The following is a 26,083-nucleotide window of genomic DNA, read 5'->3' as shown; positions in this document are numbered from 1 at the left end:
TAGTTCACTGGGGGTTCAGTCTTAGCAGGACCCAGGGCTTCCCCTTCCACTGGTGCTGCAAGATATCCTTCTTAAACAAAGAGGCAACAGTCTTCCGGGGACATGTTCTTTGAAAAGGTCGAACCCTTCTCAGGAATCTGCTCAGGGACATCCGGTGTTTGCTCAGGATGAAACATCCTGTGATTGCTCCCAGAATCTTCCTGGAAGAGACTTTTGTCCAACAATCTCATAATCTTAGAACAGCCACCTTAGGGGTGAGCTTCTGTGGCCATACAGCCCAGAGTCACATAGCCACCTTGAGCTATGCAGTCACAAAGCGGCCAGGCCCAAATCCAATACGGCTCCCTACAATTCTTATCTGATTTTTGTCTTTTACAAATCATTGAGGCTCTCCTCTGTCTTCAATGAGTTTGTAGCAGCATCCACAAATATCTTATAAAGGCATGCTCTCTCTTGTCATCGTCCTATTTAATTTGGTTACATAGGTTTGACTGTGTTAAAAGACACAGACATTTCCATTGCATGCCTAGAGTATTTTGAGTTTTGCATATGTCTTCCCTTAACTCTTTATTATTGTGCTTTGGCATTAGCATTGGAGGACTTAGTGGTATTGCTATCAACAGAGAAAGGAATGATTCTGGTATCTCCTTTTAAATAAATTCTTTAAGTTTATAGCTTATATTTTTCCTGTAGTAAGATCCTCATGAGAAGAAATTGTCTAACTCAAAATACATTATAAAATAATATTTAATTAATTATGACACTTAAGATGAAATATTTTAATATGGACATTAAGAAGACACCCTAAGAGCTGTATTTTGAGGATCCATTTTTCTAATTAATGTGCAATGCATTGAAAAAGATGCAAAAGGAGCAAATTGCCTGTAGTGGTTCAAGTGTCCCAGCTCTCGTTTTTTTGGCCCCTTTCCATTCAAAATCTTGCTTTGAAGTCAGTGTGTTCAACAAGCAAGATTTAGATATGTGCCAGGGAGACAGAGCCCCAAGATAGTGCTTATATTTTTTTCTTCTCCTATCAAGTTTCTGCCCACCCAGAGTGTGAAGTTATAAGTCGGGTGTTTGTTCCTGGCGTTCTTTGTTGTTTTATTTTTAATGCTTCCATGAAGACTGAGGTAATGTTGGAATGCAAGTCATATCCTTTGTCTAGTGAAAAAAAACATAATTAACCTTTAATAATGGTGCATTTTTTCTTTAAAATATGGCAGGCGGATATGTCATCATCACAATATCACTTTTCTTCTAGACTTTTTCTTACCATTACTTTCTGATGTTTCCCACTCATAACCATTCTGATAATATTAATGAGTGAGCCTCTCATGCTAAGAAATTATTAGCTTGCTGGTGTAAAGTCAGAATGATGTCGTTTGGGCAGAAAGGTTTATCTTAATTTTAATAACAGACTTTGCAGAATGACTTATCCTGAAAGGAAATGCATTCTGCTGTGCAGAAATACAACAAGAAAGAAATACCAGATGTCTCCTAACAACTGCCGTCTTAGGATTGTCTTGTAGAATTTTAGACTTTCTGTGGAAATTTTCCTGTTTAGTATTCCTGCTAAAACCACATGATTATGATCACATTAAGTGTTGAGTAGATGGCTATAATTCATAAGCCCAATTCAAGAAATAAGTTTATTTCTGCCTTAAAAGCCATTTTAACAAAATTACGCTAACAACTTGTTCAAAGGGATTTGCAATCACCTTAAGTAGATGGATGATTGCCAAGAAGGTGGCTCAGTCAGTATTCACACTTGCCACACAAGCCCGACACCATTAGTTCTCAACACACAAGACAATCAAGACAATCAAACTTGTCACTCAGAATTACATATCATACACAAATAATACAGTAATAAATAAAATGAAATGTTCAAAAAGGCAGATAAATGATCCTGTTTTCCATACATCCAAATATTTTAAACATAATGTAAATTTTTATATTTAAGTGTTTATAGGTATAATAATGACTTCAAAATTATACAATGCGTGAGAATCATGCCTAATCATTTCTACACTACAGTTTTTATAGATCAGTGTTTCTTAAACTGGGGATCATGACATTTTTGGGAGTCAAAGGACCCTTTCTAGGGGTCCTGTATTTGATATTCTTACTATCAGATGTGTACAATATGATTAATAATAGTAACAAAATAACAGTTATGATGTAGCAATAAAGATAATTTTATGGTTGTGTGTCCCCGCAACATAAAGAACTATCTTTTTTTTTCACGAGTTAAGCATTTAATAAAGAAAGAGCAGATGATTGAGAGATGATATTTAAACCTTTCAATTGATTGCTAAGCAGTAGGCACTGACAAAAGTCTCAATGAGTAAGTAGGATGAAAATATCAGTACATTATAAATTAATAAATTATGAAAAATATGATGCTTAATGACACTGATCTTTTTATACTCAATATAGCTCATGGATGCAGTGAGCATCTTCATGTATGAGGATGGACTGTAAAAGTTTGAAAAGTTTTTTCTTTTCTTTTTTTTATTTCATGTATGTTTTCCATCTTTATTAAATTGGGTGTTTCTTATTTACATTTCTTTTTTTTTATTTTTTTTTATTTTTTTATTTTTTATTTTTTTTATTTTTTATTTTTTTTTATTAACTTGAGTATTTCTTATATATATTTCAAGTGTTATTCCCTTTCCCGGTTTCCGGGCAAACATCCCCCTCCCCCCTCCCCTTCCTTATGGGTGTTCCCCTCCCAACCATCCCCCCATTGCCGCCCTCCCCCCATAGTCTAGTTCACTGGGGGTTCAGTCTTAGCAGGACCCAGGGCTTCCCCTTCCACTGGTGCTCTTACTAGGATATTCATTGCTACCTATGAGGTCAGAGTCCAGGGTCAGTCCATGTATAGTCTTTAGGTAGTGGCTTAGTCCCTGGAAGCTCTGGTTGCTTGGCATTGTTGTACTTTTGGGGTCTCGAGGCCCTTCAAGCTCTTCCAGTTCTTTCTCTGATTCCTTCAACGGGGGACCTATTCTCAGTTCAGTGGTTTGCTGCTGGCATTCGCCTCTGTATTTGCTGTATTCTGGCTGTGTCTCTCAGGAGCGATCTACATCCGGCTCCTGTCAGTCTGCACTTCTTTGCTTCATCCATCTTGTCTAATTGGGTGGCTGTATATGTATGGGCCACATGTGGGGCAGGCTCTGAATGGGTGTTCCTTCAGTCTCTGTTTCAATCATAAAGAACTATCTTAAAGGGTCATAGTCTTGGGAAGGTTGAGAACCACTCATTACCCGTTCCGTGGCAATTCTTGACAGCCTATTCTTGATGCATGCTTCCCTTACCTACCTGTAAAGTAGTTACCATCATCACATGTCAGTCAGGATCACTTGCCTATAAGCTCCTTAGGCACGTATTCTGCAATGCCTGTCAACTGGAGTATGCGACGTATTTTCCGCACATCTCTTAGGTGCAGATATGTGTTCAGTGGGCGAATGAATGGATCGTCTTCCTGTCTTTCAGTTCCATCTTCAAAGGCTCTGCTGTCTGTGTGTACAGCATGGCTGATATCAGAGCAGTTTTTAACGGTCCCTATGCTCATAAGGAAAGTGCAGACCATCGTTGGGTGCAATATGATGGAAGGATACCTTATCCCCGACCCGGAACGGTATGTACCCAACATAAAAGTGAATTGTTTGTCTAATGCCATATTCAGTTCCTAATTCTAGTATTACCAACTATGCCATTGTTAAAGCCACATGTGCTCTTGATTTTGAAATAACTATCTGTTTATAGTGATATGTTAGTACTTCCGTTATTCAAATGAAGTTAGAGAATTTTTTTTTTTTTTTTTTTGGTTCTTTTTTTTTTTCCGGAGCTGGGGACCGAACCCAGGACCTTGCGCGTCCTAGGTAAACGCTCTACCACTGAGCTAAGGAGAATTTTTAATGATAATTTTAAGTACTAAAGAACACACTGGACTATAACATGATTGTATTATGATAGCATTACAACATGTGACTCAGATATGTCAATTTACTTGTGTAGAATGCAAATTTGACAAATTAGATGAAAATGTCAACTGAGGAATTGTTTTGTTCATATGTATCTGCGTATATCTTGCATACATTTCTAACATGTCTTAGGGTTTTTTTTTAAAAAAAAAGACTTGATTGTTTAAAATGGCTCATTTAAATGATCTCCTTTCTTGATATGCATCTGTCTTTATTATGCTGAAATTTGAGATTATATACCATCCTTAGAGTAGAAGAAATTCTTAATAACCTCTAGTTCAAGACAATTTGATGGCATATACTTGTAGTAACAGCAGTCAAATTTGGGGACACCCACTATGCTGGCTTGAAAGGGAAGAGGAGGAGGAGGAGAAGGAAGAGGAGGAGGGGGAGGCGGAAGGGAGGGGGAGGGGGAGGAGGAGGAAAAGGACTATCTTTGTCCAAAATTATTTTCACATGATATAAACCATATTTAAAGACAGATGATAAAAATTAAAATGTGTTTTAGAATTTATGCATTTGCTTAAAAAGAAAAACAGAAGCTTGGGAGCTGGTTCATGGAGATGTGCAATTGGGAGGACCTGTGTTTCGATCCCCTGGAAGTCAAATGAAAACCTGGATGCTGTGGTGCATGCCTGTAATCCGACTGTGGAGGAGGAAGAGATAGGAAGGTCTCTTGGGCTTTTTGGCCAACCAATCTAGCCAAATTCCTGAGCTAAAGGATCAGTGAGAGGTACTGCCTTCAAAAGTAAGACATGAAAATTGACGAAGACAGCCACATAGATCCTGACCTTCACACACTCACACGCAGATGCATAGATAAACATGTTAACACAGACGTGTGCACACACACATATGCACACAAATCACTGAAGTGCACACCCCCATATATGCATTGTAAATGAAATGTTCTTCAAAACTTAATATCAAGGAGGTTAGTCTCCTATATAACTATTTAGGTACTATTCTAAATATTTTCACCAAGAGATTTAACAATAGTCATCAAAAGAAATTGAAAATGATAAATATTTTACTAAATATTTACTTTTAGTATTTATTCTTAGAGGGATTATAATTGGTTCTAGGGCTTTCTTAATTATCTTTCTGGCTTCCTGTTACACAGCATAATGAAACCTGTATTATTCCACAACTATTTCTATTTTCCTCTGATTATTCCTCAATATAAATTTGTTTCTGGGATGTTCTGCCTTGCTTATTTTATTATTTTATGGATATCATTTATATTAGACTATACATTTATATTAGTATAGTCTTAATCTCTCTAATCAGTCCAATGTTGAGTGGCCTTTTTTGAGAAAATGAGGAAACACCAGAGATAGCCCCTTGAGAGACCACAGAAGTTATTATTGTTATATCTACATCTAGCTTGCAGAATCACTTAGGTGGCTGGTGTCACTTCCGTGAGGTGAAAGGTTATTTTCAGGAGCCGGGGTGACTGTCGGACAACCCCACCTTATGGTGATGACTCAAAAAAGCTGCATCTCTGGAGCTACACAGAAAACTTGCAGGTAGCTTTTCTTAAGTCCTCTCTTGGCCAGTAATTCCTTCCTGCTGACTGAACCCTGGGAGGGGCTTCATGTATCTGCTAAATCGTCAGAGCTTCTTCAGCTTGGTAAATTTTGTGAGCTTCCTGCATTGTGTGGACCACAATCCTTCCTCCAGGAGGGAATGTCCTAATGAGGAGGAAATAGTTACACCAATGCTCAGACTGGTCTGGAGGTCCAGTCTTTACGTACTCCAGAGTGGCCTCGCACTGCTGTAGTCCAACTGTATCTGTTAATCCCACCTTGGAAGAATAAGATTACTGCCACAATTTTCTGAGCTAAATTTGAAGCACATTTTATTAAATTTTATTAAATAATGGACGTGCACCAGGTCCATGACCAGGATTCTCAGAGAATGGCCCCGAATTACGTTAGCCCAATACTAAGGCAAACCCCCAATTACTGCGTACTTCCCTTGTTTGTCCAATCCGGCGCAAGCAAGCATTCATCCTGTTATACTCTGTTCCGATGTACGTCCGTCTTGCATGTGATTATGCACATCCTGGGCAGTTGGACAACCAACCTTATTTATAGAAGTGAAAACGCGTGGTGTGTTATATTACATGAACAGCTTTCAGCATTCCAGGAAGTTACCTGCCCTTGGGCAAGAGGGGCTTAAAGGTTTATCTGTTCTTAGTCAATCAAGCTTACAGATTAGAGGTATTTTTGTTTTCTATATCTCTTAAGCACAATAATTAAACCTTAAAACATAACATTAGTTCTCACAAACTCAGCTCCCAGTCATTGGGATTATAGGAGTGAGCCACCATTATCAGCCTGTGGAAATCATTTTTCACATATTACAACTTTTAAGCAGTCCACATTTGAGGTTTTTTTTTTTTCATTTTTATTATGAACAGAACAAGGAGCCTGTGACACAGCTTATTAAATTTTTATGTTTGTAATACAGAACTCAATCTTTTTGCCTGAAAAGCTGTGGCCATAGGTTTTTTCCAACACCCTCTATTCTCTTTTCTCTATCCCATGATAGCCACTTTATTATTTTCTGGTTCTCTGAATTGTACATCAGTACTTCATGTAAGTAAGTAACAGACTTTCTATGAACAAATTGCTTTACTCAGTGTCATTCTAAAAGCCTTTTCATGCTAAATATGATAGAATTTCCCCTTTATAGCTAGCAGTGTTCCAGAGTTGTGTGTGTGTGTGTGTGTGTGTGTGTGTGTGCACACCCACATGTGAGCACATGCGTACTCATTATCCATCTATCAGGATACACACAGTGGTGCCATATCTTTGCTTTGGAATAGCATTGCAATGAACCTAAGAATGATCATACTATAACTTTTAGGTACTGACATGAATTCAAGTCATTACAGTCCTCCTACCCCCAATCCTGTGGGTATTATAAGTGGAAGGATTTGAGTCTAGAAGAGTATACATTAATTGCAATTAATAATTTTCATACAAAGACACACTGAATTTTATCGCACTCATTAATTCAACACGATTATCAAAATGACTATCTACCATTATTTAATGGTTGCATTGTTTTTTAGTTATAAAGTTAAGTAAAGAAAACTGCAGTAAGGTTTGTTGTCACTATTTTCTCAGGTACTGCCTGAAACTGCTGTAAATATTATAGCAAGCATACAAAATCCTCACTGTATATGACACTTCTAAGCATGTAACCACTTCTATGAGATGGTAATAAGCGACTCCCACAAAATCAGAGAATGCATATGTTAGTGGTTTTTCTCAGTGATAAAAGAAGAAGCAAAATATATCAAATATACCAGTCTCTAGTGCTGTATACTCAAAATAGCTATGACCAAAGTTTAAATAAAATGTGAAAGGAATGCGGATGGTCTAACTTCTTTGTTTCCTTGCTTATTCAGTTGTGTTCAATGACTGCTTATTATTTTATTTGCTTATAATGATTATCTTATTTATACATTGCAAATATATTGATGTATTCATAGACAAATTAATTTTAATTTTCATGCTGACATTGAGGTAGCAATTTTGTGTATCTGATGTGAAAATTTTGTTACAAGAGTTCTTGTACCAAATGAACTTTACCACTTTAAGTAACCACTTTCATAAAATAAGTGAAATTAAGGCTCACAGACTATCAAATGACTGCTCTTGTAAAATTTGAGAATGTAAGAGTTGGAATGAGTGATAAAGACATCGTAACTCACCCTCTTATTACACTGGAGGAAACTGGTGTCCAGAATAATTAAGTAACATACCTAATCTCATATTACCCAACCAGCAGGATGAAAGGGGATGCCGCTGGATAGAGTTTTATGATCACTCTTTTTTACATTCTTCAATATAATTTTTATGTCTTTCTTAATGTTTCCCTGGTAAATATATGCCTGCATAACCTATGCAAAGTTAGTTATATTTATTTTATATCTTCTGTCATATCTGTGCCTATTAAAAGTACAAAATTATAGTTATACCCTCCAATTCAGAGAGTTTATTCAAAATTATAGCTCAACATATCTTATAACTCAAACATTTTCATATGTACGTACATGATATCTCACTACACATTTTTCTTGTTGTTTTGAAGCAGGGTCTTACCATAGCCCAGACAAGCCTCAAACTTACTATGTAGTCAAAGATGGCTTGAATTCCTGTTCTCCTTTCCCTCCCAAATGCTAGGATGACAGATATGTCATAACCCACCCTGCATACTTCATACATTTTTAGATCATCATAGTATTGATTATTTCGCACAGCTGTATATGAGAAAAATATCAATGGCTATCCATTCACAGGTGTTCATGGTCTTGTAACTTTTAAAGTGGTAGATTTCTATTAAGTTAAACTTATTTAAGCTAGATGAAGAGCCACATATATGCATATATCGTGTTACCTTCTCAGTGATAGCAACAACAATGGCTACTGTTACAATCATGAATTATATCACTATGGCCTCATCTCTCCTCTTTATAACTGTAAGGAAGCTTTGTAGCCCTGCAACACTTGACAGTTTTATTTTAATTATAGCGAAATGTTTCTGACTAGAATGAGATTTGCTGAATGTAGGATTTGCTTCCTATACATTGGCTAGAGCCTTTGCCTTGTATTTTCTGCATCCACATTACTTTTATGATTGAGCTCTGAATTGATATCCCAGTAGAGACCTCAGTTAAATATTTACTGGCATGGCGTCATTCCCATCTGACTTAATTCTCTTGGTTTTGGTCTAATGTACCACTGTTGATCAATGCCAATTCTCAACTCCTGGTCCCCAGAGTTCTACATTAATAAACCTGTGCACTCACAGATATTTTACCTCGGTGATTCTTCTGCCCTCTGCTGTCTGAAAAGAGCAGCTGAACAAACCAGATTTTCTTCAGATACAATTTTTGAATTTTAGAATCTTTACTGTCCTGCTTGATTTAGTGCTGTGAAGTTCCTACTGAAAAAAGAAAAAAAAAAAAAAAAGCACAATCAGTCACCGGAACCAAACTGAAGAAATCTAATAGTCTAAAAAACACCTCAGTCTAAGGAGGATTTGAAGAGAAGTATTGTGATTTTGATAATTGATTTCTTAGAAATAATTTAAAATAGTTTTAGTAAATAAAAAGTATATTTTACAGTTATTCTGTGCTGACAAGGAATTTATGTGTGTGCACACATGTGTGTGCAACTGTGTGTTCTGTATTTATTTTATGTGTGTTGTATGTACACATATGTGAATGTGCTTCCAGAAGTCTGAAGTTGATATTCAGTGTCCTCTATTATACCTGCTATATTATTATTTTGGAGACAGTGAGTATGGAGTTCACCAACTTGCCAAGACTATGTTGTAAAGTGCCCGCAAGCTGCCTCCTCTGCCTCCAATGCACCAGAACATGGTTAGAGGCATGTTCACACACGTACCTGTTATGTTCTTTTAATGTAGTCCTAGGGATTGGAACTCAGATTTCTCTCCTTGTGTGGCAAGTACTTTACAGACTAAGCTATCCTTCCAATCCTGATAAGGCATTTTAATAATTTGTATTACACAGTGCTTGATAAATTTCCGTTTTAAACCATTTGTCTTAGTTCGGGTCTTATTGCTGTGAACAGACAGCATGAACAATTTAAGTTTTATAAAGGACAACATTTAATTGAGGCTGGCTTACAGGTTCAGAGGTTCAGTCCATTATCATCAAGGTGGGAGCATGGCAGCATCCAGGCAGGCATGGTGCAGGAGGAGCTGAGTTCTACATCTTTACCTGAAGGAAGCCAGGAACATCCTTAGGCAGCCAGGAGGAGGGTCTCCAAGCCCATCCCCACAGTGACACACTTCCTCCAACAGGGCCCCCCCTTCTAATGTTGCCACTCCCTGGGCCAAGTGTATGCAAACCATCACACCATCCTTCTGTCAAAATCTGAAAAGCTTTTATAATGTAGATGTATAGGAAATATATGATTCACTACCCTTAAACTATTTTGCCCCAGTGTTCAAATTTTGTAACAATTGTAATTCCCTTTTAATTTCTTTCGGGATGACTACTGCTATTACTGTCAAATTATTCTAATTCACATTCAATTACCAAAATACATGATTGTTCTAACTAGCCCTCTCTTTTACTGGTAGACACTGAAAGGAATCATGGGTACTGTCATTGATTTACCATCTTCTTCTGCCAGGCAGACACTGCTCAATTTTAAGTGGTGCACATACTGTTAGAATTTCATGAATTCCTCAGGTTGAAAATTTTCAAGAGAGCTATGCCTCAAGAAACACAATTTTTTAAAATATTTATTTATTTGTTAGATATAAGTACACTGTAGCTGTCTTCAGACACATCAGAACAGGGCATCAGATTCATTGCAGATGGGTGTGAACCATCATGTGGTTGCTGGGATTTGAACTCAAGACCTCTCTTCAGCCCCAAACACAAGTTCTTAAACCTGAAGGGGCTATAGACTTTCACACAATAGCTATCACTACCATTCCAAAAACTAACTAGATCTGGGCTACTTCTCCAAAAACAGTGAGAGGCAAATTTATTTTAAAAATATATTTACCTTTTTCACTGGATTTCAGCTGTTTAAAAGGCACAACCTTAGCTTCTAAACTGGGGTCCCCAATTCTCAAGCTACTCACTATGTTTAACTGTATTTTGATTATTCTGTTAGAGAACTTCCTGTAAGGAAATGGGAATCTAAAGGAAACTGGGGGCAGGGCTAAAACGTTTAAGTTCCTTAAATTAATTTTTGTGTAGTTTATTTTGCCCTAATGGCTACATATTTGGACAAATCCCTCCTCTACATCTTTAATCTCCAAAACAAAGTCTTTTCTTTGCAAAATTTATTTCAGACTATTGCTTAGATGAATAAGGGAGATAAGATTTCATTCAGAAAATTTACGTTTTCCAATAATAATTAAAATCAGACAAACTTTGCATATCAGAAATAAAATTTTCTGCTTCCTTCCCTAGTCTGCCCCAATAGAAGGCCTGGTTTGGTCTTTCCTTATGTCATGGCTTCCTTTACATTAGGCATTGCTCTGTTTTGTGTAAGGGGATTATGACATGGAGAAAGCAGAAATCAAGTATAGCATCGAGTAGAAATGCCTTTTACAGCTGCCTGGTGCCTTGCCTTGGCAACGTTCTCTCACTGGATGAAAACCCGCTTTTCCTCTTATCCATTGCTTCCGGCTGTCCTGAAAGCCCAACACAAGCACCCTGACCTGCCACACACAACAGAATCACACCTACCTAACTGCAGTTGCCTGACACAGACAGCAGACTGGCGGCTGCGGGGTTGCACCCTGGCACCTCAAGGGTTTGTCTAGGCCAGATCTCTCCTCTCTTAAGCTTCTGTGATATATCCTGCAACGTGTTGGCATTTTAAAGTCTGACTGAAACTATTCTGTTCCACCTTTGTATTGTTTCGAGTTTAAACTGTTCTAAGAGTTTTTAAAAGGAGTAAGGAGAACACAGTTAACAAGCTAGGATCCCTGCGTTTCCTCGGAGCCAAGTAAATGCTAGGAAGCCATGGGAAGAAACAAAAGATGCTATGGAGAATGGGATATTTAGAATAATTATAGTAATAGTTAACAAATTTCAAAGCATACACTCATCGCCCACACCTAGGGTATGGTAACCTAGTGTATACAGCTTCAGTAGGAATCCTTGAAGGAAAACTATTAACCACATATGGCTTTTATTAGCTGGGGTATTTCTTTATACCTTTTGTTTGCCCTTCATGGGGCTTTCATCCCTATTTTACCTGAATAGTAGTTGGGCATGCGTAGTTGTGTATTGTGTCACACCAAACCAGACACCTACTGGATTGAACAACACCAAAACAACACTTTTGGGTTCAGACTGTCCTACCTTCAATCTCGGGGAGCAATACCCCTAAACCACAGTCACCTGTGTGAGCACAGCGGTGAGGGCCTGAGATTACCCCTAGCAACAAGGGGCCGAAGGTCTCAGCAGAATGCTGGCCGCACGCCACAGGGAAAGCTGCCACGAGAAGAAAATGTATTTCCAAAACTCTTTCTGTGCCTGTCAATAGAAACCAGGTTTCCCTTTCTCTTCTCTTCTTAGCCCTTAGTTTTTATTGCATGTGGTCCTGCCTTTGAGGGGCAAGCTGTGAGGGAAACTGACTGTTGAAGGTTTATATCTCATTTAGTTGTACTCTCTTCCAGTGAATCGCGTGCTTTTTAAATTCCATAACAAAAGTTATGGATCGGCTATTATTAATTTCTGAATTCTGAAATTCTGGATGCTATGTAACTACAGCTATAAAGTCTAAAGATTTTTGTCGTTGTTTCTTTTTCTTTTTTTATTCTTACATTGAAGGGCTCTTTCCAATATATCCTGCAGTCAAGATCTTGCTTTTAATGGCAAATCAATAAGATAGAACTGAAGGTGTTATGAGGTATGTGCCCCCTGGGAATGGCCTTTGAGTAAGAACCCAAATGTACAGATTATAATTGGAAAAGAGCTCAGTATTATCTGTGTTTACATACATTTCCAGTCCCGATCCACTTAACAAAGGGCTCCTTCCTCTATGAAGTTGACAGATTCGCTGTGGTTGACGGGTATGCCCAGAACAGTGACGGACACACAGATGTTGCCAAACTTAAGTACCAAACACCTAATGATATAGGGTGTTCCCATTCTCCCTCACACAGACCTAGGTCTAAAAGGCTAGACATTGGGAAGGGATCAGTTTCTTCATAGTACACATTCAAACCTTCTGTAAAGGATAGATAATTTCAACTTAATTGGAAGGTCGACACCAGGGCTTTAAAATTTTTTTTAGCACAATCTCTTTGGTGGACATTTTCCTTCATAAAGGCCCATTACAGTTTTATTTGTATGAAATGTGGAGGGAGAGCTATCTATTATCAGTTACCCCAGGACCTTCAGCTAACAATGTACCTTTTACTTCTGAGAGGAAGGCTTTGCAGCTCTGGTATGATCCTAATTAGTCCCTAGTTTAAATGGCTTTGTTCAATTTCTTCATTTTCTGTTATCACATTTTAGAAAAAAATTAAGATTTCTTTAGCTTTTGTTTTTATTTTATTTTGATACCATCCAGAGGATTTTAATATAGGTTTTATCCGATGTCATAAATTTTTATTTTATATGCTTGTATTGATTAAATATAATTTTATTCCAAAAAAAAAAAACAAAAACATTTGTCCATTAAGAATTAAAACGTGATAATGTTATCCTTCTATTACAGACAACTTCCTTGGATGCAGTTTTTGAAACATAAATGAAACATGATATAAAAGAGTATATACCTTGAAAATATTTAAATTTTAACATCATTCCTTCTTTATTTTGGATAACTGAATCTCAAATTTGGTGACTTTTTATCAAGTAGTGTTTTTACGTCCGACCACCAGAGGGCAGTTGATGCTAACGCTTCCTGTAATACACGCTCCCAGGAAGCGGGTCTAGGCAGAAAGGAGAGAACCGGAGCTGAGGTGTCTTCTCAGCCTAGGCTTAGAGGAAAGGCTGCGAGCTGGGGCATGGTCTAATTTTCGTAGTAGCTATAGCAGAAGTGTAGAGTTAAAATCTCAAACCCTGAAAGCTCCTTTGGAGCTGTTTTTGTGACGTGTTGGTTTGTTCCTTTTAATTTTTAATAAACGTAGTTAAATTAGAAAGGAATCCTATTTTTTTTTAAATTGAAAATAAAGGCTTTCTTACCTTCTGAGGTTTATGGATCATTTTCTTGACAGTTTCACCCATTTAAGGTTCCAGTACCATCATTAAAAACTTTTGAGTTGGGGGGTGGGGGTGGTAATGCGATTTTTTTTGCTCTGGAACATAGGCTGGCTTGAACTCTGCATTTGTCTGGGTAGACTCTGAACCTGGATGCTCTTGCCCTGGTCCTGTTTTGTAATTAAAACGGATATATAATCATGCTTGATTTAAAAGAAAAAGTCTTTATTCAAAACAATAATATTTTTAAGAAAGGAACATAACACTGAGGAAATCTTGGAGAATTCAGGTAAAGTCACAATAATTTTGAGTGTTTTTATGAAGAAGTACAGATTTAACTCTATCGGAGCAGTATTTACCACACGTCAGTGATTTCTCACTGCCCAGTCATCTGCTTACTCTTAGCCACGGCATATGCCGTTCATGTGCATAGACAGTGGGTTTATTCCTGTACACATTTCTTTTCAGTGTCCCAGCAAAACCTATGATCCACTGATTAAGTCCACCCGAGACTTCCCAGATGATGTTATCAGTTTCATAAGGCGGCACCCGGTGATGTATAAGTCGGTGTATCCAGTGGCCGGAGCACCCACCTTCAAGAGAATTAACGTGGATTACAGACTGACGCAGATAGTGGTGGATCACGTGGTCGCTGAAGACGGACAGTATGATGTCATGTTTCTCGGAACAGGTACGAGCAAACCACTCTTTCAATCAACGGAACTGTTTGTTAATGGAGAAATAAAACAAAAGCCTACAAAATATTTGTCATCCAAAATCAAGTAAACTTTAGTTAGTACCTTGCCAGTATTTTCTGAACTCGTTTAGGTGGTACATTTAAATGACGATCATGTCTGCTATCCTTACTGAAGTTTTAAAATACATGTATCTTAAATGTTTTTTGCACTATTCCGGATTTGCTCCTCAAATTATATCTGACTAATCATGGAGGACTAAAAGTAAGTAAGTGAAGCCGTGTCTCCATGTTTTTCTGCTGTTGCCACCACAGGGTACTTCGCAAATTCTACCACAATGCTCCCTTCACTAGCCTGGAAATCAGAGACTTGATGGCCTAAAGGCAGTTCTTAGAATCATTAAGCATTATTTTGTAAATGCTTTCAAATAAAACTTCTTGGAAGTTTACTTTCCTGTTCATGAATTCTGTATATTAAGGTTAATTTTGTGAGTCCTGGAGAGATGACTCAGCAGATAAGAGTACTGACTGCTTTTCCAGAGGACCTGGGTTCAATTCCCAGCACAAACACAGACGCTCACAACTGTCTGTAACTCCAGATCTGACACCCTCATACATGCATACATAATTACAATCAAAGCACCAAGGCACATAAAAGAAAAATAAAAAATTTTAAAAATTAATTTATTGGCTTTTTATTAATGCAGTTTGTGTTATTTAGTTTATTGTGTGTCAATTTGTAATTAAAATATGATCAAAATAACATGTTTTTGGCCAAGTGTGGTAGTGAATGCCTGTAATCTTAGGCTAAAGACAAAGACCACAAGTCTAAGACCACCCAAAGGAGTAGTAATGGATCTTCTATCTGTCTCTCTGTCTCTGTATCTGTCTGCTTGTCTAGCTGCCAATAGATATTGATATAGACACACAAATATATATAGACAAATAAGCATCAGCTAATAGCTTGCCAATGTTTCCTCGTAATTGTATAGTCTATGATTCTAAATGATGATCGGAAATATATGTACATATATGTATAGAGAGAGACACGTATATGCATAAATTTTACATAAATAATATTGCTTATTTGTTGATTCTCAAAATTAGGAAAAGTACTGTGTAATATCAGTGTCCTAGCAACAGAAAACACAGCTGTACCCTCAGCACTTTATCACCCATGTTGCTTGATGAGGTTTGAGTGTTATTTTATCGGAACGGGTTCTTTAGAATATGAAATTATTTCAGAACGATTAAGTACTCCCAGGGTTCTGCACAAACTAGGCTTACTCTGAGACGGGCCAGTAGACAGTACCTGCCAGGCCCGGAGATGTCACAGAGGCCAAGTACAAAACCCAAATAATCTGAGGAGTGCGCCATTTCTGAGGACGCAGCAATGAGCGCTGAAGGGTCAGAGCTTTAATTAGTCTCCTTAACTCTCCTGAGTTAAATTTAATATGAACCGTCCAGCCGAGGCTCATTCACGGGCTGGTTACAGTTCACTCCCACCAGCAGCACTCGGCCACTAGGTGGTACTACCTAACTTTTCCTCAGCAAAACAGGTTTCTCTTAGAAGTCAATCTGGTATTGTAAACATGCATTTAACAGCTTTGAACATCCTAGAGTCCTTTTTTAATAATTAAATAATCTAGGCACTTTTCTGCATATAGTGGTATTACTATAGGTCCCTATTCTCAAGACCCACTGCTCAGAGGTTTAAAGACATGTTTTCAATAGATTAATTGCAAAGGGACAGCCTTCATTTTTTTTTCTAGTGTGGCTTTTATTATCTTTCTATGCTTGTGTGATGCACAGTCACGCTGTCCTCATTATAAAGGAATTTAAGACACCTTTCTTAAGCATCACTTTTGTTATATACCATTAAACTTATATTTTTGTATGAGTTTGAACTGAAATCATCTGAATAAGCCTTAATTTTTAATTCGCTAAAAATCATTCTGAAAGCACATATGTATCTGAACTTAGGGTCAGTTTCTTTATGGAAAGACTGTCAGTATTGGCATATGTAATATAATATAAATTATTGTTCTAATATATAAAGAATATATACATCTGTTATAATAAATCAGATATAATTACTAGGTAAATCTCAGTATTGCATGGGAATCATATTGCAGGGAAATACATATACATACTTTATTTAGCATAGTTTAGCACTCAAAAACAAAATAAATTTATTTCACCTCTGTTATTTCACTCAGTATTTAAATTAGTCATATACATATGTATATGTAGTTAAAATATTTTTATATAACCTTTCAGTCTCTTTATAAGTGTGTGCTCAGGAGGGGCAACGTCATATAAGTACTCTTCATTTCTCACTCCTTTATTTGGCTGGATTTTGTTGAGAGAGAGGGAAATGTTGAGATTTCCAGGAATATGCATTCAACCTACTATTGAAATGGAAACAGTGTGGTTATGGGTCAATTTTTTTTCCAGACATTGGAACCGTCCTGAAAGTTGTGAGCATTTCCAAGGAGAAGTGGAATATGGAGGAGGTAGTCCTCGAGGAGCTTCAGGTATTCAAGGTGAGAAAGGGCTCAGAGTCCCAAACAAAGGGTGAGACCTCAGTGCTGTTCATGGGGCTCCTTGTCTTTTGCCTTTTCTCTGGAGAAATCACTGGAATATGCTTCAGTGGTTTCTCTGGCCTAACCAAGAGAGGGAAGCAAGTGGGAAAGGCACTCACTGGCCCCACTGCATACCACTTGCAGAAGCTGCCAGGGTTGCTTCTCCTTGCTGCATCATCCAAGGAGGTGGTCATTCAAATCGCCACAGGGCCTGGTAGCCTGGGACCTCTTACTACCCAGATGCTTTTCTGCCCTATGAGAGTTAGTTGGCAATTTTTCCCCAAATGAATTTGAGAAAATTGGAAAAGTTTATGAATTGTGTATAAGAGCTACAAAGTTCATTACTGTAATGAAACGAAGAGAGAAAAGAAAAAGCAATTAATGATAGCAAGTTATGCATGCTACAATCCTCTCACCTCTCAAAGGGAGTCAGTAGGCCTGGAGGAAGAGTTATTTGTTTTAAGTTCTGCTTCTAACAACAAATATATTTTTGTGTGGCATTCCTTGTAGCTACTCTCTGGTATTTAGAATTATTTCCTGAAAAGCAAGACACTAAAAATAGGGTTATATTTCTTAGAAAATATGTTCTTTTATGTTTTTGTTTTGTTAAATAGGTTTATTAAAAACTGTTTCCATGTAAACATCCATTGCCTGGAGAGAGGAGAGTCCTCCACTGTGAAGGGCTAAAGTTAATTATCATGCTGGGGGTTGCAGGATCCTGTTTACATTGTGATGATAATAGTGGTCAAGAAGTTAACAAGAACAAGACCAGCTATCTGGCCTCTGCCAAAACAAAATCTTGGGTGGTTCCTAAGGGAAAAGTTGATGTCAAACATAAGGGTGGGGGAAGTAGAGGCTTCAAGAGTTTCTACCATGCACAGAAGTGCATGAGAACAAATGGTGTTCCATGGACCTTAGTGCCAAGGATTGACTTTTTTATCAGTGTCTGTTATCTCAGTTGGTTCTGACTTTTACTTTCCTCCTCCTCCTCTCCCTCCTCCTCTCCCTCCTCCTCCTCTTCCTCCTCCTCTTCCTTTTCCTCCTTTTCCTCTTCTTCCTCCTCTTCCTCCTCTTCCTCCTCCTCTTCCTTTCCCTCCTTTTCCTCTTCTTCCTCCTCTTCCTCCTCTCCCTCCTCCTCCTCTTCCTCCTCCTCTTCCTTTCCCTCCTTTTCCTCTTCTTCCTCCTCTTCCTCCTCTTCCTCCTCCTCATCTTCCCTCTGTCCATCCACCTATCCATCTATTTATCCATCAATCTATCATCCACTCATCTACCCACACCCATTTACCCTCAACCCATCCATTTCTATGTATGTATGTATGTATGTATGTATGTATGTATGTATGTAGTATGTATGTATGTATGTATGTATGTATGTATGCATCATCTATCATCTATCTATCTACCTATCATCTATCTGTCTGTCTGTCCATCCATCCATCCATCCATTCATCTATCCATCTAGGCTGGGTTTGAAACCTGGGTAATTTGCATACAAATAACTCACCACTAAGTTACATACCCAGACTCCTTTTCTTCTTTCATCTTGTCTCCTCTTGTTTCTCTTTTCTCTTCTCTTCCCTTCCCTTCCCTTCTCTTCTTTTTCCTTCTCACTTTTCTCCTCTCCTCTGATTGTCTCCTTCTTTTCCATTTTTTCTCCCCTCTTCTTTCTTTTATCTACCTATGTTTCCTTTCTTTCATAGAAGAAAGCAAAGCAAAGAAAAACAAAACAAACAAAAGAAAACAAAGAGCCCAAACATAATTTGATAGATATCACCATGTTTTTAAAATCAAGGACAACAAAAATTATTGGAACAAACTTAAAAAAAATAAAACAAACTTTTTTACTTTAATATTTTTCTTTTGTATATTTTCTTAAATCTGTAACATCAGCCGTTTGTCAATTAGTATATAAAAGCAATAAGTGAATAAATACTAGATAAATAATATATATATATATAATATCTTTTAAAAATGCCCGGCTTTATATGTTTGGTTGCTTTCATACTCATGCTTCTGGTCTTATTAGAAATAAAGTCGGACCTGTATCATGAAAGTGCACACACTGGTAGCTTGTAGTGTCACATAAGGATTGTCATCATCAACAAACAGAATTATAGCTTTTCAAAGCTTTGTTACTTAAATTTGTTTAGTATCTTTGATGCAAGTAAGATCTGAATGAGACAGTAAATAATTACAGAGATGTTCTTGTCAGCACTAATATGAATTATATGGCAGCAGCTAAGATAAGCAGGTTTAGAGCAAGGTGAAAACTTGTGAGTAACAAGAAGTCATTTTCAACACAGCACTTCCTCATGCAGTTGGCTCGTTTCTTTCTCATAAAGAACCTTAAGTATCCTCATGCCTAGTAATGGTAAATTAATACAATGGCAAGCAATACAGATCATTTTCTCTTCTCAGTGAGTCTGAAAAGCCATGTTTTGTATAAAATAAAACAAGACTGATTAATATAAAGTTGGGAATGTCTTTTACTGATATTTACATCTCTTTGCAGCACCCAACAGCCATCTTGAACATGGAGTTGTCGCTGAAGCAGGTACCTTGTAATTTTTGTTCAACAATTCACTTCAGAAGCCTGAAGTTCTCTAAATCAAAGTTCATTTGCGGAATCTGTTGAAACTGGAAACTAGACGTTAAGTCATTAATAATGCAGATAGTGGATGGTGGCTTGACTCCTCCTATTGATTAGAAGTCATTGTATTTGCCTGGCCTTAGGAGAATGAAGATTGAATGTGTGTTCTCTCTTCCTTTGACTTTAAAAGGAAAACAACAACAACAAAAAGAAAAGGAAAAATGAAAAAAGTAAACAAAAAATAAAGCCCCACAAAACAATACAAAAACATTAGGACAGTTGAGTTGTGTGTGATTCTGTTCAAGGCATAACACATATATTTAATATGATAATCACAAACTTTGAAAATAGTTTTTAATTAGGGTATCTGGGATTTCAAATAAGAATTTTGTAAATAAGAAATACTCAATTTAATAAAGACAGGGAAAAAAGAGAATTTTGGTACACAACACTAAAAATCAACCTTCAGTACCCCACTCAATCACCAACTCTTAGAACTAGTTCTCTCAAGAACAAAACTAGAATTCTCTCCTGTTTGTTATGAACTTAATGTTTATTTTGTTCTATTTAATTGATAATGCTTGGGATCGAACTGAGGGTTTCACACACATTAGATAAGCCAATGAGTACTGAGGACACAGTCTTACTATCTATCTCAGGCTAGTTCAGGATGCACTATCTTTGTGTTTTAATACTGCCTCCTCTTGCTTGTTGTGTTTGTTTACAGGCATTAGCCGAACCTTGGGGTTTTTTTGTTTGTTTGTTTGTTTTTTCTCAGAGCTGGTGATTCACCCTAGACCCTTGCAAATACTAGACCAGTACTTTACCTATTCTCTCACTGATATATCCCTATTGATTTAAATACATGCTGATGTCTAACCAAAACAATGTGTTAATGGTAGTCACTTCTAACAATTATATATATATATATATATATATATATATATATATAATTATTTTATAGTTTCCTGGTATTGTATTCTACATCCCAAATGACTAGATTTAGACTTTGCATTCCATTTATACATACATCCTCAAAATTTAAGAAAGTCATTGGTTAACATAAGTTCCACATTAAGACATTACTACAATTATGCATGGTAGTCCAATTATTAAGGGAAAAGTCTAGATGAGCTTTCTTCTCCAGTTTGTGGACTTGCTCATTAAATGACATGTATTCCTTGAATCCATGCTATTGTCCTTTGGATATACAGAAAGGAATAAGTAGCATAGTCTTAATGTCCCCTCCGGAAACATTGGTGAAAGTTGCGAGAGAGAAGTATGCTAACAATGTGGAGAAAGAACTGAAGCACATAAGGGAAAGACAAAAAGCAGAAAGTGATTGGAAGGAGGCAGAAAGAGCAGTAGAAGGGAAATAAGGAAATAAACAGACAAACTGAGTAATGAATGAGGCTATAGTTAATCAGATAAATAAAAAGAGGGAAAGATTGGAGGAGTAAGGATGTGAAAAATAAAAATCTACACCTGTTTCCATTAAGTGTGTATAAAATTTGACCTAAAACATATGTGTGCTTAGGGTAAAAGGAAGTTAGAAATGACTCTGGAAAACTAAGCCTGAATATTTTAGCCCTACCTGTTCTCCATGATGCTTAACGGTTTCAGGACAAAAATCATTAGTGTTTTAAGCAGAGAAATGCCATCTTTTTGTAAGACCATCTTCTTGTAAGGATCTGTCTATGGAAGATGAAGTGGGTCTTCTGCAGAGGTTAGAGAAAAGGATAGCATCAGGGGGAAATAGTTCAAACTCTTGCAAACAATCTATGCAAGCAACGATGTAGGCATTGTAAAGGCAGCAGCAGTCGAGCAGGTGGCAACAGATTAGAGTCCACAGATAGAGTGAAAATTCGTAATGGTGTTGAAAATAAGTACCTCAGCGTATTGAGGAAAAACAGATAGCCGGATTCATTGTATTTGATGACATCAAAGTCTTAACAATTTAACAGGAAATAAAGTGAAAGGTAATTTTTAGAGGATGAGAACCTCTGTGCTTTTTATCTTAGCGCCTATTTCTGTGAGGTTCCTCTTCTATTTAGAGCTTAGAGTGCTCTACTGGAGTTGATCACAAGTTAATTGAAAGCACATGCTGAGCCTTACTCCGACTTACTCTTCCTTCTCCATGACCTCTGCTGCAGACACACAAATGGGACTGTATGAGGAGTACTGTAAGAATTTCAGGGTGAACTTGCAACGTGTCATTTTTGTGATGTGTTTCCAGAACCCTGTAGCCTTTGTTTTGTGATATGGCTTTACTCCAGTCCACTTGGTGATGTCTGCATAGAAATATCAAACATTTCCTCTCCCAATTGTAATCCGTATTCTTTCAGGGTTGCATTATCATTAGCAAACGAAATGATTACTCAAAGATAGACAGTGTCAGGAGTGTCTTTTAGTCACACAGCATGTTGAGAGGCGTAACAGAGGCATGCTATCAATACTGACTGCAGCATCTATGCTTTCTATAACCTACCAGAGTGTAAATTCTACTACTGAGAAAGCATTGGACATTGCAGTTCTACAGGCTAGCAGCTGGTTTTTGACTTAACTACTCCTCACCTACTGCCAAGTCTACTTTAGCTTTCGAGAATGTTGTCCATTTCAGATCAATATGTTCAATACAGAGTCTGGCCATGGGTGGAAGAGCTTGACTTGTCTTACTACCTCTCACACTTCTCCACAAGTGTTTAAGGTAGCTGGACATTCACAACCAGATTTAAAGCTATCCCATGGTATTTATAAAAGAGTGCTTCTTAAGACTAATGTGAGTGTTGCTAATTAATTTCTTCTGCTTGATTTGTAGCAACAGTTGTACGTCGGTTCCTGGGATGGATTGGTTCAGCTCTCCTTGCACAGATGCGATACTTATGGGAAAGCCTGTGCAGACTGCTGTCTCGCCAGAGACCCTTACTGTGCTTGGGATGGAAATGCTTGCTCCAGATATGCACCCACTTCCAAAAGGTCGGGACACACCTCTGAACACATGAGTTTTGTATAGGAGGGACTTTTCTTGCAGTTTAAATAAAAGGCAAAGAAAACTTGGCCTGTGGGAGGAATATTACAATTAAAATGTTCAACCATTTTATATTAAATTAAAGTTGGGAGGTAGAACAGATGTTCTGAAATAGTGAAATATGGATTTTTTGAAAAAAAATCTGATAAATTCTACACAGTATTTTCTTACATTGAAATGCAACAACATTGAATTTTATTTTAACAGATAACCATGCCACCACATGCCTATAATCCCACAACTCAGGGTGTAGAACCAAGGGAATTGAAATGAATTTTAGAACAGCCTGAGTCACATAGTGACTTCTTGTCTACTTTCCAAAGTAGTTATTAACTACTTTTTTCTACATTTGTTCTATCAAATTTCTAAATGTGAAAATATTCACATCTATTGCTTTTCAAGTCATTTATAAATATATGTTTGTAGAAATTCAGATACAGCCCATTGTACATCTCGTGATTTGGTTCAATTTTATATTTACTCTAATAACTATAATTTGTCAATTTCTGTCACTAAGATAAGCTTCAACGACAAAATGTTTCTTTGACATTTGTAGCCTTTTGTTTTATACACACCTGGAAATTGCTAAGAAAGCTCAACTATTGCTTTATTTGACACACACAATTACAAATGATCCAGAGGTATAAGATACACATTTTCACACTATTTATTATTATTTAAATATATTTTAATGCATATTATATAATTATACATCCATACATAACTGAGAATTGAACTCAGGACCTTTGGAAGAACAGTCAGTGCTCTTAACTGCTGAGCCATCCCTCCAACCCATCTCTTCTAGTTCTCCCCGCCCCCAACTGCAGACCGAATGCAGGGCCTTGTGCTTGCTAGGCAAACACTTTACCACTGAACTAAATCCTAAATCCCCCTTTTTATTTTTTTAACACCTTAGATTGTATTCCCCTCCTGGTCTACCCTCCAACTGTTTCACATCCCATACCTCCTGCCCACCCCTCTATCTTCACAAGGATGTCCCCACCCCACTTTGCCAAACCAGACCTCTAAAATCCCTGGAGCCACCAGTCTCTTGAGGGTTAGGTGCATCTTCTCTGACTGAACTCAGACCCAGGAGTCCTCCTCTGTATATGTGTTGAGGGCTTCATATCAGCTTGCTTATGCTGCCTGATTGGTGATCCAGTGAGAGATCTCAGGGGTCCAGGTAAATTGAAACTGCTGGTCCTCCTACAGAGTCGCTCTCCTCCTCAGCTTCTTCCAGCTTTTCCCTAATTCAACCAGAGGGGTCAGAAGCTTCTGTTCATTGATTGGGTGCAAATATCTGCATCTGACTCTTTCAGCTGCTTGTTGGGTCTTTCAGAGGGCACTCATGATAGGTCCCTTTTTGTGAGCACTCCATAGTCTCAGTAATAGTGACAGGCCTTGGGGCCTATGCTTGAGCTGGATCCCACTTTGGGCCTGTGGCTAGACCTTCTTTTCTTCAGGGTCTTCTCCATTTCCACCCCTGCAGTCCTTTCAGACAGACACAATTATAAGTCAGAGTTTTGACTGTGGGACAGCAACCCCATCCAATAAAGCAATTAGAAATAATATGAAGGCTTATCACTAACACTTATGTTAGATGAATATTTTTACCTCATTATGTATATACATATTAGTAACATTATTTTCTAAGGAATTATTCAAAGTATGTGTTCTTCTAGAATAAATTATTTGTGATTTTGATTATTCATTTTTAAGTTATCTCTTGAGCTTTTTGTATGTTTTTAAGCTCGAGGTGGAGAGATTGCATTTGCTTCACTACCAAATGGACATTTATTTTGTTTTATACATTTCACTAATCTGTCAAATTCTAAGCTGGAGAACTCAAAGATGAAAGGTGCTTACTTTAGTCTGAAAAATTGGTTAAAACCGAGACACACTTTATATTCTTTCAAGTCTATAAATTGCACAGAAATGGATAAATATGATTATTAGCAGTTAAAAGTTACCAACATTTTGTTAAACTTTTCTGCCCAGTAACACTCATCTTAGTAAATCTTTGGGGAATACTTTTCTAGAAGCCAAAACACAAAGTGCTCATTACTTGGCAATAAATGTTGGCTTTGATTAATTGATCCCATTCCTGAAGAAGCCAAGATTTAAAAACATTTGTGACCTCGTGTACCTTATACCGTCATATTTTTTTTCTTCTTGTATTTCCCAAGGCTGTATCTCTGATCTTACAGACATGCCACTGTGATGTGCTCCCTCACCTAACATAATGTCTATCCGAGGTTACAGATGTGTACAATGGATGACTCTTTTCCAAGGTTGTCATCTGGTCAGCTTTGACCCTGGGGAGCACTCCAAGCATCTGAGAAAGTTTACTGCAGTCTCTCTGATCTCTGAAGTGACAACATGGACTGGAGAGAGTAGCAGGGGAGGAGGGTTCTATAGGATTTAACAAAACTATCAGAGAGGAATAAGAAATCCCAGTGTGCTGTGGCTTGGTGTAGACTAGCAGTGTTAACACTGTACTGTACAGTTCAAACAAACCAAGAGGAATTTTGAATATTTATATTGCAAAAAATATATAAAGAAAAAATACATTTAATCCAATTTCACCATCACACAATTATATGTGTGTGAAAACATCATATAATAGCATGTTAAGATATCTTTAGGTTTTATGTTCATGCTAAATACTTTATGTTAAAAATAGAAAAATACAATGAAAATATATTGATGCATAAGACATATTTAGATTGAGCTAAAAATGTGAAGTTTCCTTTGAAATATGAAACCAGAAAAATGTTAAATACATATTTATTGATATGATGTTTATTAATAACTTGTATGTAGACATGCCATATTGAACGTGAAGTTCTGTTTCTGACAGTACTTAATTTATCAAATGAAATCTCCAATAGAGTGAGCCTAGATGTGATGAGGTTTCTGTATTTATATGTACTTTCCTATTCATTGGAACACTTTTATATTATAATTTTGACAGGCAGAAGATGAAGAAGAGTTATTTTCATGTCTTGTATACAAAGTTGGGTCGTAATCATTTTCAACCTGTTCTGTTGAATAATTTGTCAAGTTAGAGAAAAGAACAGTAGATAAATGAAATTCTGATCATCTTAATGCAAAACAGGATTTGTTATGTTGAGACTTTTCTACCACGAGAATTTAAATTAATGTTTGATTGATGGGAACAGTGGCCTGCATTTAGGTTGCACAAGTAACACAAGTTCAGTTTGCATCTGCCAGCTTTAACAGGCGAGACAGCCTTCCTATATTCCAATTAGTCTTGAAAATCTAATTAGCTTAATCTTCTTTCCATAGGCGAGCTAGACGCCAGGATGTAAAATATGGAGACCCAATCACTCAGTGCTGGGACATAGAAGACAGTAAGTATGGGCTTGATGCACATTTCTTACCACTAAAAAATGGTAAGCCTAGTCTTTCTGTTTCTTTTGAAAGTTACTAATAAGTTTAAGCAACCATATATA

The 26,083-nt window shown here is 37.2% G+C and overlaps 1 protein-coding gene across 1 annotated transcript in view; it reads left to right on the top strand.

Moving 5' to 3' along the window:
• Window positions 1–26,083, top strand: part of Sema3d (semaphorin 3D) — a 189,157-nt gene that overhangs the window by 150,833 nt on the left and 12,241 nt on the right. The window contains exons 11-16 of the mRNA NM_001104633.1: window positions 3,496–3,640; window positions 14,179–14,401; window positions 16,862–16,950; window positions 19,502–19,543; window positions 22,398–22,555; window positions 25,917–25,981. Coding sequence (NP_001098103.1) covers window positions 3,496–3,640; window positions 14,179–14,401; window positions 16,862–16,950; window positions 19,502–19,543; window positions 22,398–22,555; window positions 25,917–25,981 — 722 coding nt within the window. The remainder of the gene's footprint in view (window positions 1–3,495; window positions 3,641–14,178; window positions 14,402–16,861; window positions 16,951–19,501; window positions 19,544–22,397; window positions 22,556–25,916; window positions 25,982–26,083) is intronic.

The sequence above is a fragment of the Rattus norvegicus genome, chromosome 4 (assembly GCF_036323735.1).
Source record: "Rattus norvegicus strain BN/NHsdMcwi chromosome 4, GRCr8, whole genome shotgun sequence".
NCBI lineage: Eukaryota > Metazoa > Chordata > Mammalia > Rodentia > Muridae > Rattus > Rattus norvegicus.
Note: the sequence above shows the minus strand (reverse complement) of the source record. Positions and strands in the feature narration are given on the sequence as shown.